The sequence below is a fragment of the Aspergillus terreus genome, genomic scaffold (assembly GCF_000149615.1).
Source record: "Aspergillus terreus NIH2624 scaffold_14 genomic scaffold, whole genome shotgun sequence".
In the NCBI taxonomy this organism is placed as follows: Eukaryota; Fungi; Ascomycota; class Eurotiomycetes; order Eurotiales; family Aspergillaceae; genus Aspergillus; species Aspergillus terreus.
The window spans coordinates 664,725-679,546 of NT_165937.1; the positions used below are offsets into that span (position 1 = coordinate 664,725).

General features: G+C 53.7%; 5 protein-coding genes and 1 non-coding gene across 6 annotated transcripts; 3 read left to right on the forward strand and 3 right to left on the reverse strand.

Annotated features, from left to right (window-relative positions):
- Positions 1 to 197: 197 nt before the first annotated feature.
- On the forward strand, positions 198 to 1,348 carry ATEG_09244 (elongation of very long chain fatty acids protein; the record flags this gene model as incomplete). The annotated part of the gene is made up of 3 exons (XM_001217865.1): positions 198 to 602; positions 662 to 944; positions 999 to 1,348. The coding sequence occupies 3 exons, from the start codon at positions 198 to 200 to the stop codon at positions 1,346 to 1,348; spliced, it is 1,038 nt and encodes a 345-aa protein (XP_001217866.1).
- Positions 1,349 to 6,398: 5,050 nt separating this feature from the next.
- On the forward strand, positions 6,399 to 7,925 carry ATEG_09245 (uncharacterized protein; the record flags this gene model as incomplete). The annotated part of the gene is made up of 1 exon (XM_001217866.1): positions 6,399 to 7,925. One exon carries the CDS (start codon positions 6,399 to 6,401, stop codon positions 7,923 to 7,925), a length of 1,527 nt encoding a protein of 508 aa, XP_001217867.1.
- Positions 7,926 to 10,546: 2,621 nt separating this feature from the next.
- On the reverse strand, positions 10,547 to 11,417 carry ATEG_09246 (uncharacterized protein; the record flags this gene model as incomplete). The annotated part of the gene is made up of 2 exons (XM_001217867.1): positions 10,547 to 11,059; positions 11,148 to 11,417. The coding sequence occupies 2 exons, from the start codon at positions 11,415 to 11,417 to the stop codon at positions 10,547 to 10,549; spliced, it is 783 nt and encodes a 260-aa protein (XP_001217868.1).
- A 29-nt stretch (positions 11,418 to 11,446) lies between these two features.
- ATEG_09247 (uncharacterized protein) lies at positions 11,447 to 12,347 on the forward strand (the record flags this gene model as incomplete). Its single annotated transcript, XM_001217868.1, has 3 exons — positions 11,447 to 11,595; positions 11,762 to 12,139; positions 12,266 to 12,347. The coding sequence occupies 3 exons, from the start codon at positions 11,447 to 11,449 to the stop codon at positions 12,345 to 12,347; spliced, it is 609 nt and encodes a 202-aa protein (XP_001217869.1).
- A 504-nt stretch (positions 12,348 to 12,851) lies between these two features.
- Positions 12,852 to 12,937, reverse strand: ATEG_10415. The gene has a single exon. It is a non-coding gene; the product is annotated as a tRNA-Gly (tRNA).
- Positions 12,938 to 13,193: 256 nt separating this feature from the next.
- Positions 13,194 to 14,413, reverse strand: ATEG_09248 (SEC14 family lipid-binding protein; the record flags this gene model as incomplete). Its single annotated transcript, XM_001217869.1, has 3 exons — positions 13,194 to 13,541; positions 13,600 to 14,203; positions 14,259 to 14,413. The coding sequence occupies 3 exons, from the start codon at positions 14,411 to 14,413 to the stop codon at positions 13,194 to 13,196; spliced, it is 1,107 nt and encodes a 368-aa protein (XP_001217870.1).
- Positions 14,414 to 14,822: the final 409 nt, after the last annotated feature.

The window sequence follows — 14,822 nt, forward strand, 5'->3', positions numbered from 1 at the left end:
CTTCTCTCTTGTTTTTCTTTCCCTTCTTCTTTTTCTCCTTCTTTTCCCCTTCTTCCATTCGCGTCACTCCTTCCTGGTTCGTCCCGGTTCCCTGGCTGCCTGTCAACCCTGCCAGCCTCATTCCGAAGAAACCAATCTTCAATTCATCTGAAACCGGGTCTCTTCCTTCGCTGGAGTTTCCTTCTACCACAGTCAACATGGAAGTCCTCCAGAACATCCCACGTCCCACCATCGATCGCCCCTTTGGCGTCCACCTATGGCCCATCTTCGACAAGGCCTTCGAGGTCGTCGTGGGCTATCCCGCCAGCGAATTCCGCTTCGTGGAGGGTGTGACCCCGATGTCTGGCTTCCGCGAGACCGCCGCCATGCTCGTCACCTACTACATTACCATCTTCGGCGGTCGCGCCATCATGAAGAACTTCCCTGCGCTCAAGCTCAACGCGCTCTTCATGATCCACAACTTCTACCTGACCGCGATCAGCGCGACTCTCCTGGCTCTCTTCATTGAGCAGCTTCTGCCCATCATCTGGAGAAACGGCATCTTCTTCGCCATCTGCGACCACCAGGGTGGATGGACCCAACCCTTGATCGTCCTCTACTATGTGCGTTTCACTTACGGCTGACCCGCGGAGACGCTTGGAAACATGCTGACTGGTTATAGCTGAACTACCTGACCAAGTACCTGGAGCTCCTCGATACCGTCTTCCTCTTCCTCAAGAAGAAGCCCCTGACCTTCCTTCATACCTACCACCATGGCGCCACTGCCCTCCTCTGCTACACCCAGCTGATCGGCTTGACTGCGGTCCAGTGGGTGCCCATCACCATCAACCTCCTCGTCCACGTCGTCATGTACTGGTACTACTTCCAGAGTGCCCGTGGTATCCGGATCTGGTGGAAGGAGTGGATCACCCGTCTGCAGATCATCCAGTTTGTCATCGATCTTGGTACGTTCCTCGACATCCATACATAGTACTTTCCAACAGTCCTAACCTACCTAGGCTTCGTTTACTTTGCCTCTTACACCTACTTCTCCTCTACCTACTTCCCCTGGGCTCCCAATATGGGCAAGTGCGCTGGTGAGGAGTTCGCCGCTTTCGCCGGAATCGCCATCATCAGCTCTTACCTGTTCCTCTTCATCTCGTTCTACATCGCCACCTACAAGAAGGCCGCGAAGACCGGCCGTCCCCGTCGCAACACTGGAAGACAGGCGGTGATCGACATGGCCAAGTTCGAGGTTGCTCCCGCTGGTGCTAACGGTGCCGCCGCCAATGGCAACGCCAAGTCCAACGGAGCCGCGACTTCCACTGGTCGCTCCAACGGCCCCGTCACTCGCTCTCGCAAGGCGTAAATGCCGCCTGGGGCGTGCAGTCGACCGCTTAATCTTGCATCGATGCCACACGCGTTGATGCCTCATGCGAATGAATTTCAGAACCGGGGCCGCCATGGTAAAATTCGCTCAGTATGGTCTTCTGTTTCTCTGATTGTCGCCGTCTAGCGTCAGGGACAATCATACAAAAACACGCGTCGCGATGATTCTCTTTCTCTCTCCGCCTTGGTGTGCAACATCTTATTTTGTTTAATGAATGACCATTATGATATTGGTCGCCTTCTCTTCGCGACCCTTAATGCCTGTCATGGGTTCGCTTCGCCGCGTCGAGCCTGCGGTGGTTGCATGAGCCCACTTGTGCGCGAAGGACTTGCTTCTGCCTGGAGATGCGAATCGCGATCTTCAGTCTGTATTTTACATAACCTTGATTCAGCCTTCGTGACGATTGGGAGCTGCGGGCGGCAGCCTCATCTTTCTATTTTGCTTTCTGATCCTGTTCTAGTGAATTCTTATAGACGTAACCATGGCCATGTGTGCATGTATTTTTGTCTACCTAATCCTGTTGACTTGCTATTGTTGTATATAGATAACAATGTTCTATTACGTTCAGACTGCATTGGCGGTGGTGGTAGTGTGATGGCCGACACTGGCAATCTTGTACAATTCCTCTTAGTCTCATGTCTGTAGGAGATTCAGAGTTGGCTTTGGACAAGGTACAATGATGACAACCACCAAGTCAACAACCGATCCCGAGTGAAGTGCCCATTGATAGATCAGAGGGCGAGGCCAGGAGTTCATAGGACAGGAAGTATTCCTCGCTCGTCCACACTACGTGTTCATGGTAGACAGCCGATGTAGATTTCTCTGTGCCGAAGGCCTGAAATGGACCATGATCAAAACCAGGACTACGCTAAGGCATATTCACTTGACAGAAAAGCAGCCCAGTGATATTGGCCTGAATATCGCGAGTATCCTGCCCTATGCGTTTCTCAGATACCCGCATTCCGTTTATTGCATCTCATGCAATATCCTAAACCATCCCCATTCCCCAGACGAATACAGATATCCGAGCGCGAGTCCCGCACTCTATAGACGAAAGACCGGTTCATCCATCGGACGTCTCTCATTGTTCGGCGATATGACAGCAGCCCGGGATTGCCCAATTGGGTCGATCACCTGTCACAGGTTCCAAGGCAACGATGGATGCGGTATAGACTCGGCTCTTTACCTGCCCGCAACAGACAGCTGAAACTTCAATCAATCACAAACTCGGCACGGCCGCAACTAGCGGAGATGAACTTTCCTTGCGCTCAAGCCTGCCTGCCAGTTCCACCAGGACCGGATCATCGACGCCAGTTACAGACGTGAGTAAGCGCTGCAGATGATATGAGATATGAGATCACGCCCGACTTCCCCTCTTCAACGCTCTCCCCATCCATCGAATGTCAGACGTTGACGATTCTCCACCGCGCGCGAAGATCATACCAGACCAGACCAGACTGGGCCGGGCCTGCAATTTATTGTTTCCAACGTACATTAGCACCCGCCCCAAGCGGCCTAGTCGGGGATTTGCTTTTGCGAGTCGACTCGACCTGGCCTGGCTCCTTCTGGTCTCCGTTCATCCGATCATGCCAAAGCGGAAATAGCGGTCAGAGGACAAAAAGAGGGCGCCCATGCCTCTTGGGCGAAGACAGGATGTTCGGGATTGTTGCCGGAACCCTGTCGCCGAAGTTATCCAGGATGAGGGGGCCAGGGGGGGACCCATTCTTCGTCAGATGTGATGATCGCTGTCAGTCATTCGACAGCCTTTGGTCAGAGCGCTGACGGAATTGACAGGCATGACAGCAAAGAGGGGGAGGAAGAAAGGAGGACAGGAGTCCGAACGGACGGAGTTCGTTCGCTCTTATCTTTATCCCTCCATAACGGATGCCTTGGAGCGTGTAGATTGACAGGTATGTAGGGACGCGCCGGGCGCGACGCGTCTTTGAACATTCTCTACATTCTTCACTGGTGAATGCGACCCACGTTTTTGCTCGATCTCGATCTCGAATCGATCTCGATAGAATTACTTTTGCCATGGGCCAAATCGGCATTCTACGGAGTACGTACTCATCGTTACGACGATTCTGGCCCCGCAATCTCGCCCTACATATCCAGGTACAGATGTCAACCGCCGTCATAAGGCGTGTGAATATGGACCGGGGTAATGCGCTAGCCTGTCTGTGTTTGCCGTGACGGATTGTAAAGCCTGACATTTGAGTCAGGCGCGAAGTTCTATTCGTGGACAATCCCGATAAGCAATGTATTATTGCTTACGGTCGGTCGCATCTGACTCGGGGGAACCAGAACGGCGTGAGATAATGAGCTCACACTAACTACTCTGTACACTCTGAGCGATATTCCGGATAAGCGGGCAAGGGATAAGGCAAACATGACCAGAACCCTGCACAACGCAACGGTCGTTCAGGGCTGGGAAGCATGGGCCCAACAACTCATCGTGAATCGTCATCTGCCCATGCCACGCCTCTTTCTTTTTTAGCGCCCATGCGTTGTCCTTCTGGGGTAAGAAACAGGAACAGGGACAGGAGCAGCGGAGGGGCTGGGAGAGTCAGACGCCACGATATCGACCTGCAGATGATACAGACATGAAGCGATCGTCGTCTTCTAAATTTATCGCCGGGCGAACCTTCTGCACAGTAGAGTTCCCCGGGTATTGCCCCAGAGCATTCGATCTACTGTACTCCAAGGCCTCGTCGGCATCAATATCCTCCGCCGCGTTGGCTGGGAATGTTTGTCGGCCAATGAATGTGTCGGTAGGCGCAAGGAGGGAGGATTATACGGAGCAGAGTGCAGTTTACTCTGGTGATTGAGCCCATGCAGGCCACTTGCGTCGTCCATATGTACTTGCCTCCAGTCTTGCGTGGATGCGATGCAGGCGGATGCACGCTGCGCATAGTCTGCCGTCCGGTCTTCCCGCCACATGTTGTGCATTATTGTACTGGGAGGAGACTCGCAAAAGACTTGCGCCTGTCTTGTCTGTCTTCTCGAAAGGAGATGCTTGATATGGATCCCCTGGCCCATGCGTTCGGCGGTTTCACTCTGCAACCACCGCCTTCCTGCCGTTTAAACGGGCGAACCTGCCGCTTCTTTTTTGGACCCGGTAGACGATGAGGTAATGATATCAGGGTACGGAGGACGTTCGGCCAACCCCCTGTTCTCCTAACTCCGAAGAAACTACCTACTCTGCAGTTTCTATAAGGAGACACTTGAAACCTCGGGGATAATAATGCCGTCTACTAATACCCACTGTCGCTGACTTTGGCTATGTCTATCAGCGGGGATGGTATCGGCTTGAAACTTGAGCCGACAACCCTAAGCAGCTATCTAGTTGCATACCTTACCAGGTAGTTCGCAGACATTCTTCGCGGGATTCCGACGGTACGGTGTTACGGGACCTACATAGTTGGCGGTAAGGGAGCCCCGTCTGCAGGGAGCAGTCCATCAAGACCATCAAAAAGCATTAGGAGAGTTCTAGTGCGAGGAATGAATCAGGCATGTCTCAAGGTTCATGCTAGAGTCTTGATTTCTCCGGCATCGCGAGAACTCCAGACGGGATGATAGTTCGTATGGCGTGTTTGAGCTAAACCATCCTACTCCACTGCTGCTTGGCACCTTTGCCCGTTCTATCTCGCTCCTTCGGACATGAATCCGGCCATGCATTGAGACGTTTAGGAGTATTGCGATCGATCGGGGTAGCCCAGGAGAGCAGTGTTGAATACCCAAGTACATACCTAGGTTAGGTACCTACCTAGGTACCCAGTACTACATAGTTACCATTACAGAACCTCCCAAGACAAACAAATGCAACAATCACACGATACGATGTCCAACTCCACTGCTGGAATTTTCCAGTGGGGCACCACGGCCAACGCTCTCACGCAGTAAAGTAAAGTGGCCCTCCGGATATCCCCTTCTTCGGATGGATCTATCAAGCACAAACCAGCCGGATTCCACATGGCGCCAACTGCGCGCGGGTGCGTGCCCACCCACCCAGTGTCTTTCCTCTTGTCGATCAGCCTGGGGACTGGATTGGCTTGGGCGGGTCATGGCGTCCCGGTTGCTTTTTCCTGTTGAAGCCGGAGGCGCAGGAGGCAATCTACATGTTGCCGCCGACTGCCCCGAGGACACCATTTGGCCAGGAACAGAGGGGCCACTCAGGGATAGTGTATGGGTTGGAGATAGTGTTCGTTCAGTCTGTCTATGATCCTTTGAAAATTCTGGCCGTTCATTAGGAGGCGCCTACTACGGAGTACTACTATTCCTATTACCTGCTTCTTCGCACTGACCTCGCTCACACTCGACAGCTCACGTTGATACGTCTCCTTGATTAGGTTCTATAATTGTCAGTGGCGCTCGCTAAGAATTCAGAATGACCCTCCTTTGACCTGATCCTCCGTAATGGCCGTTCTCCATGCAGGGTGGTTTTAGTCAGGAACTCGACAAGCAAGGGCTTCGGCTCCCTGATATCCCCATGTCCCACGTCCCACTTGGTTTGGCCTGCAGGACAATCCGGCAAGGAAGACAACGTAAGCTAAATAATATCAGACCATTATTATAGAAATGAAAAGAATAAAAAAAAATAAATAAAAAAAATCCTGCCGCACGTGTGGCCGGTGACGCTGACTGGCCCGGAGGTTGTGCGATCTGCTCGGATGGCATCGAGGGTGGCTTTCTGGATTCCCCTGTTCTCAGATCCACTTGGAGCATGCCAGCCCGTGTTAGTACATAGTCAAAGAGATTCTCCTGCCGATATATCTGCGAGTTCTCCGGCTATCCTGTGCTGGCCTGTTGGTTCTTCCTCTTCATCGTTGTCTGCACCATCACCCGTCGTCACTTAGGGCTTCGTTCGACCAGCGGATGAAGCTGATACTCGACCACTTCCATACCTCACTCGCCATTGCTTAATACACATACACATACATATACCTAATACGGGGACATCCTCGACCTAATCGACACTATAATTCAGACCACCGCTGTCGACGCTCTCTACCGCTCTACCAGCGGCAAGATGTACGACTCGGCTCCCCCTCTCGACCTCCAATACATCAAGTCGCAGCATCTCCCTCGGCGCTACGATTCAGAAGAAGAGGAGATCTCCGAGTCCGAGCTGGGCGGACAGGAAAACGCCTTCTCGCCCGTCGAGTCCTACAAAGCGCCCGGGACATGCGATTCGGACACCAGTACCGATGAGCTGTCCAACGCAGAGGACGAAAGAGCCGCTCACTTTGCCCGTCTACTGCCGCCATATTCGTCGGCCGGCTTGGGTTCGCGCCCCGTGTCCATGGATACCGTCAAACGCAGCAGCGGCACGACCTTTGTGGCCGATTCTTACATCTTCGATCATGATGACGATGTCATCATCGAGCTGCCCTCGCCAGACGCAACCTCCCCCATGACTTCCCCAACCTTCCTGCAACCGACGGTCTATGTGCCCCCGGAATCGCCTGTCTCCATGCGGCCGTCGTCGTCCCGATCGTCTTCCCCGACCTCCATGCTGTCCGACGACGACACCGACGTGCTCGTCGCCGAGCAGGTCACCTTCGTCAAGCCGCGCCCCAAACCAAGCCTCATCCTCATCAGCCCAGCCCCCGAGCAGTCGGCGTTCCCCTTCAAACCCGCCTCCCCGGCGCAGACGACGTTGCAGGAGAACGACCTGCACGGGGCCGGCTCGTCGGACGCACAGCCCGTCTACTCGCTCACGCAGGCCGCACAGTCGCAGCCCGCCCTGGGCGACTTCCAGCGGACTCCCCGCTCCAAGACGGACGCCGCAAAGCGCGGCAGCCTACAGCTGTCTCTCCGCGGTCATGATGGGCAGCCCATAGGCCCCGGGGCCGCCACCGCAGCCGCCGCTCCCTCAAACCCGCTGGCATCGCTGGCCGAGGTGCCGGAGCAGACGACACGTCCGATGTCCGTCCGCTCGCAATCCATCTCGTTTTCTCGCCCCAAGACCGCCTTCTCAGAGAAGAGTGCGTCGGGGCGGTCTCGCCTGCCGACAGCGGCGGGCAGCATGCGTCGGCCGCCCTCGCTGCAAAGCCTCAGCAGCGTCTTCCACTCTCGCCATGCGTCGCTTTCCCCCCACGACGACCCGCACGCCCGAACCCTCCCTTACAGCCACTCGAACGCCAGCTCCGAGTACTCGGTGCCGTCGCCGACCACCACCAGCCTGCGGGCGTCGCCCGCCCCCAGCCCGACGACGTACTACAGCGCGCCGAATTTCACGCGCGACCGGTCTGGCTCGTCGTACAGCACGTCCAGCCGCTCGCCGCTGCCGATCCGGAACTCGATCATGAAGAGCTCGACGGCATCGAGCCTGTACTCGGGCAGCAGTCTGCGGTCTGAGGTGGAGAGCGTGCGCAGCCTGGACCCGAGCGACGTGGCCGAGACGGAACCCAAGCCGCATAGCCGCCGCAAGAAGAGCATGAGGAGTAACAAGCTCAGCAAGACTGACGGCAGTGAGCCGTCGTCGGCGAAGAGCTTCATGGGGTTCATGTTTCGGGGCAAGCGGAGGTCGACCATCAACACTCTTAATGCTTAATTCTCTTTCATCTCCCGGCTACGATGTCTTGCAATCGGATCCGAATGACGGTCTGTATTTGCTACATGTCCAGCGTGCATTGCTTGGATCCGTGCGGATGATTGACGCAATCTTTATCTTGTTACATATTCTCAGCGATTTCTTTCCTGTTGAGCGTTCCGGACATGGGCTGATTTCTGGGTGGCATGTTGTCTTTTCGTTACCGTTGACTGTGGACTTTTCTCTTCTTACGCTCCCTCCGATACCACTTGGCTGCTCCTGTTTACACCATCTTCTTGTACCATAACTGTTGGGCGTTGTTTCCGGCTCCCTGGAGGGGACCGATGATCAGATTGAATAGGACTTGACTCGGATTTCACTCGGTACACTGCCACGCCCATTACTCGACACTCAGCTTCTCTCGTATGGCCTACCCCTTTTTGCCCTCCGCATTGACTCGCTCACCGAGTCACCGACCCGTGGAAGCGCCGGAGGACCCTATACATCCGGCGGTTTGGGATACATTGTCCCCAATTTACTGGCCCGAGAGCTGGACGGCTGGATCCACCCGTGTTTTTGATTGAAGGGGCGTCGTTGATTGCATTTGGCTCTCCACACAACGGATTCTTCGGCGGACTAGTGTCGGCAGTTGCGTTTGGCTGTTTCTCCACGGTTCTAAGGACAGGGTGTCCTGACGTGCTCTGAAGGCAGCTCCGTTTTGCCCAGTGCTCCGTATGACTCTGCTTGACTCGTGCACGATGGGTTCATGACTTGTCTGCGAGACTTTGCGTGGCCCATCTGCCTCCTGTGGCCACCGATTCTTGAGAGCCGGCAGAGAGTTTGCCGGACGGTATAGCGTCCGCCGGTCGTGTCAGGCGGGATTGTCAAAGACTAATTGATTAACTGACACTTCGTATCAGCCATGGTTGGGGCAGCCCAATCCTAACCGAGAAACATACCAACGGAAGGATTTTAGCGGCATTCACCTCCCCTCAGCTCTGCTCAGCTCAGCTCACCGCCGCTCACAATAGTGGATCCAAGCACAGACAAGATCGGCTGATATCCCCGGTGGTTCGCGGGATTTCATCCTGAATCGCACGAACGTGTAGCGAACCGCTCTCATACAACCGACGAACCACGCTGCGACCCGGGGGGTGAGTAGAGTCCGTGGCGCTCGCAGTGCTGGCAACGGACAGTCGTTGGCTGCGAACGAGATCCACATGCATGTTTCGGGCGTGGTTTACGAGTCAGGAAGCGATCTATGCTGGGCTATTGGTGTATCGGCAGGTCGCATCTCCGTGGTGAGGGTGTTTCGTCTTCTATTCTTCCCTCCGATGGGTCTTTCTGTCCTGTCGCTCCACGCTGCCCTCGGTAATTGCCGAGCGTCCTTGTTGTTGTGAGAGGGTGGAGCACTATCTACGGAACACGGAGTAGCGGTTTGTCTAGTGGGGTGCTGGTGGGATTTGGAATGAGTTCCGCTAGGTTCCAAGGCCGTCACTGTTTGTTGTTATGGTGTATTGAATGTTTAATGAAAGTATAGAGCGTAATCACTGCGTTGTCGGTGAAGAGGACGTTTGTCCTGGGAGCATGTTTGAAAGGGAATATGCAGAATACCGGAGAAGGATCCATGGATGGCTTCACTATCGTCATCATCATGTCAAACAATGAATACGGCTGCCTCAGAGGCTTATAAGAATGAGCCCATTCCTACTTCTTTTCTCTTCTTCTTCATCACCCGACATGACTTGTATACGTCTTTGGACGGGCCTCAAGCCAAGGCCTGCATCGCTTTCTGTCTTCTAGCACTACATACATCCAACTGCTAACCAACTCATCGCACTACAAGATCGGAAACACTTCTATCTTCCATTCACCATGACTATTCGACTATAGAAGACACTCCCGTTTACAGAGGAGAACATAAATCTCTGTTTGCCCTATACTTATTGCTCTGTCAGCGAGGGACCTGCACAAGTCTTATACATCATCCAGTGCCGTCTCCAACACGGCTTCTTTTCCACGTACAACCAAACGTGGCTCGCGTTCGGCTCGAACGTTTTGATCATTCTCTCCTTATATGAGCGCCTCCAGTCTGCTCTCTCTGATCTGGAAGCAGAAGGATACCGAGGAGGTCCTGTTCCACTGCGTGCAAGACATACCAGGATTACCTCTGATACGGAGGCCCAGTTATAAGAAGTCGTACCTTCTTCTCGCCACTTTTCTTGTCCCTTCTTATCTTCTCCTGTCTCGGATCGCGTCTCTGGAGCCTCATGTCTCCCATCTTTGCAAATTACCCTGCGTTTATTGTTCTTAACGTAACCCTCCCTCCCCGTCGGATCTTCTTCAGGTCTAAGCCATGCGTGTTTGACCTTCTACAGTCCTCTATATCGGGTCGAAGTAAGTATCTTAGCCTCAGTCGATTATTCAGGGTGGAGCTGACGCCTTACATCCAGAAAAACCATAAGTGCTGCGCTATGGATACCATGAATTTGGTCGATTCTAGGGAACCTGATCGCATTATTAGTGCCGGCCGAGGGTACGGCAGGTCCGACATAATCAGCACAAATGGAGGAGAGGAAGAGCCAATGCCTACAGATCCCCTGTCTCCGGCCCAATTTCCCTTTGCTTATCGCCACAATATTCTAAGGGCTTGTTTCGCTGACCTTACTGGCACCGGCACGTTGGATACTCACGACAAACAGATTGCCACTATTGCCCGGGACTTCTCCCGCAGTATCGAATCGCATGTGAACGCCTTGCTGTCGGCTTACGGTGTGCAACTCTTGTTTGACGACCGTTTGCGCCGACTGGCGCTTCTCCGACCTGCCGACACCCATCAACACATCTTCGGTGGCCAGCGCGTTGCTTGGCCCGTGAGCGAAGATGAGTGGGGCAACGTGGAAGTTCTCCAGGAGTATCATCGCGATTTTCTGCGTGGACACGACTATTGGAGAAGCGGATAGGGGAACTTCGTGCGAACCAATCCAGCGGTGATGAATTCTGGACCGGACACGACGGTCGCTACTTGGCTCTCCTCCGGGAGGGCCGTCGCCTCCCTGATCCTTTGCCCTCCGCACTTGTTTCGACCGGGGGTTCTGCCCTTTGTCGAAGACGGTTTGTTGTATGCACTGCGCCGTGCCTTGCAACCTCGCCACCTGACAAATTGATCCTTGTTAGTCGTGCCCGGTATTTTACGGCTGGTTCGTGGGACGCGGATCTTCTGTGCCGGTCTTCTACATCTACCACGTCTGCTACACCAAGGCACACAACAATCGGAGAGAGAGGGCGTCGGAAGGCAACCGGAAGCGCAAGCGCAGAAGGCAGACGAGCCGTCGCGGCGATGAGGCTAAGATACGAATCGATACACTCAGCCTCTGATGTTGATAGAGACAGCGTCTCTTCCTGATAACACAAATCAAGAGTCCCAGGTATGAAGCTTGGCTCTTGGAGGAGAACTCTGGGATATGAGAGACAGTTTGAACGGGGATGCAGTGTTGTAGAATTGTCATCCATATTTCTGAAACGTTACCGGCACTTCTATCATGTTTCATATTCCAAGCATTTACAGGATACCACACACGTCTGACGCTGCAGTGCTGGACCAATGCTTTTACCAATTCAACTACCGCAGAGAACAAAAATTCGAGTGTGGAAACAGCGAGAACCCCAACAACCAAGCTATTCTCAAAGCGTACTTGGAGATCCTTGTGTGAAAACTGTATGTCACGAAGCACCCTCAATATCACCATCATCCATGCCACATAACAACATGTCGTGGGAACCCCTGTACAAGGCCTCCCGCTCCGCTAGCTAGTTACAGAAAACACACAGTACACACAGTACCTTGCAGTCCACAGATACCTAGTTAAAAAGTGGTCTACGGCACGAGACAAAGCACTGGCGCCTATTGCTGGCATCTCCCTACGGGGACTGGACCCCATCTGCTACAAGGCACCTATGCACCTGCAGACCTATCCCAGACCTTATTCCACCTCTCGCGTTAGCACAGGATGGGCTGAACCCTACCCTGACTGCACAGCGGCTCCTATTGATCCTAGGGTCTCTAAGCCTACTATCAGACCTTCTTCTGACCCTGAGCATATACTTATAAACAGTAACAACGATGAGGAAGAAGACAACGGCTCTGGTAATAACGGAGAGAGCTGGAAATATAACGAAGATATCGAGGAAGGTCTTAACGACCCGTTGATCCTGACTGCAGATGATGAGGATCGGTAGGTCGATCTCTCGGCGCCCTGTTACCCTGGCTAGTCAATAGATAGGATGAGAGACTTCAACGACGGTCTTGCGTGTGATATCTTTGATCAGACGGTCAGGCAAATTACTCTGTACATCTACAGACTCCCTGCAAACGGGGGTCAGGGCCCGCAGACGATCTTTATTATAGGCACCAGCCCTGACCGATATCTGTATCTGTACTAAATGTATGACGCTATATGTTTTTCCCACGACGAGTCCGGCACCGATCAAAATAGAGGGCTCCTCGCCGATGATCTTGGTTTTAGAAAGGGTCATGCCACCCTGTCCTAGGTGAGGCGAACGCATCGGCCACCGGCTAGACCCTCATGACGTTCTTCGCCATCCTCACCTCGCGATGAATTGAGAACGCGCAGGGGCGATTACCTGCCACTGAGGACCGACAATTGCTTGGAATCGTGTCTGCCGTGTGAACCCCGTCTCCGGTTTCTGGGAAAGAGCGGGACTTGTACTGTGTTCTACTGGCCCTTGCTAAAACAGACGGAGTACTTTCTTGCTGGGTTTTGGCTAGGACTGTCTGTCAGTCGAGCCCTTACTTATGGAGCGTTTATCCGATTACTAACGGACGGTAGATAGATAGAAAGAGGGCTTATCAATAACCATCGTTCCGACAAAAAGAGAGAAAGGCTAGTTATATAGATAGATCGGTGGATAGATTTAAAAAAGAAATGCATTGACGGGGAATCGAACCCCGCTCTGCCGCTGAACCTTCCGGAAATGGAAGGCGGCAATCATAACCACTAGACCATCAATGCTCGTGATTGGCTTTAATTTGTTTTTTAGAATATATAACCAGGCAATCGTGAAAACAGATAAGGAAAGTGAGCACTTTGCTGGGCACTATACAATCTTGCAACGAATGTCGTATAAGAGATGATAGTATCACTGTTTCTGAAGTATAAAAGTCCATACCTGCAGACGCATTACCGTGACTCTTTAAGATACTCCAGCATCACCTAGATCTATTCTAGTCACCATCCATAGATAGCCAAGCAAACATGTCTAGGTATCCTACTCCAGCGTCGCAACATGTTCATTCCTCACCTGCCCATCCACACACCCAACAGCCACAATCTTCACCCTCCCCTGCTCATCATGCACGCACTTCAGCGGTCCCGGCACAAGCCCATCACACCCCAACGCCCGCCGCAAACTCTCATCCAGATCCGGCAACATCCCATGCTCAAACTCCAGCTTCCCACCAAACTGCACCGGCAGGTCCTCGTCATGTATAATCTCCGACAGCATGGGATAAACCTCACCCGAGGTCAAGAACACCAGCTTCGTCGCGGTGACGGGGTCAATCCAGCCTTTGACGATCTTCCAGATCGCGCCCATGTACGCGGGACAATGGCAGATCTACATCTCTTCATCAGCCGACATTGAGAAAGAAAAAGGAAAGCAAAAAGAAACATACGATAATCTTATCGATAATCTCCGGATAACACATCGATAGCAGCCCGCTGACATCGCGCGCGAACCCGCGCAGATCAAACCCCTGCATCATGGTCAGCGTCGACGCATCGGCGAGGATGACCGAGCCTGTGAGCGGAGTATCTTTCTCTCTTCGGTCGTCGACAGCTGCGCAGAGTGGGATCGCGACGCGCGTGAGGTGATCGAACATCAACGCCGCCAGCTGGAGGATATCGATGCTGCGGAGCGGGGGGTTTTCTGCGTCCGAGGACGACGACGGGTCGTCTGACGGCGTCGGATCGAGATACCGCACATCCTTCCAGCCCTGAATGCTGGACTTGGTGATGTTGCCGACGTGTGCGAAACAGACGGGCAGGCCGCTTTTGGTGCGGCGGCCGATCCAGTGCGGGTACTTTGGACATTGTCTGGTTAGACGAGGTGGTGACGATGGGGGGGAAATACTGACTACGCCGCGGGCGGCTTCAAAGTCCGCGACGCGGATGCGGTCGTAGATGGCGAGGGTTTGTTTGTCCTTGCGGAAGTGGGTGGCCTCAACGTATTGCTGGAGGGCGGCGGCTGGGTCGTGACGGCGAGCTCGGAGGAAGCGACTTGGTAGCAGGCAATGTTAGCTGGGGTGTGCATTGGGGTCGGGAGGGGCAGTACAGCAGCGTGGTCTCGTCGTTGATGGCGAAGTTCGCATCGTCGTCCTGCAGACCGTCTGGTCGACCGAGGAGGTTCTTCTCGGCGCAGAGCTGGAAGAAGGTGGCCAGGGCGGCCTTTTCCTTGGGCAGTTCGTCGCAATCGTGGTCCATGGCCATGGTGGAGGTGAATGAATACGAAGGGACTGGAGGGGCAGAGGACAAGACGATCAATCAAGGGCAAGCGCCGGATCTGGCTGCATGCCGGGTGTAACATGACGGGTTGGTGCTACAAGCGAGACGAATCGCTTCGGTAGACATTCTATTTCTGCTCGCTCAAGGCGCATTTTTGTCTGTGTAATCTATCCAATTCAAGGAAGGTCGGCCCAATATACAATCTTGGGTATGTTCAATGGCGGCTGGGTTGACCAGCACCGCCGTCCACGGCCGTCCTCGAGAGGCAGCGGCATTATAACTATTTGCATATCAGAATCGTATCGGGTCCAGCCCTGCATCCTTGACCCGTCCAAACGCCATCGTAGGAAATCAAGGTGAACAAGAAAAAAAGATCCTTCCGCGCTAAACAACA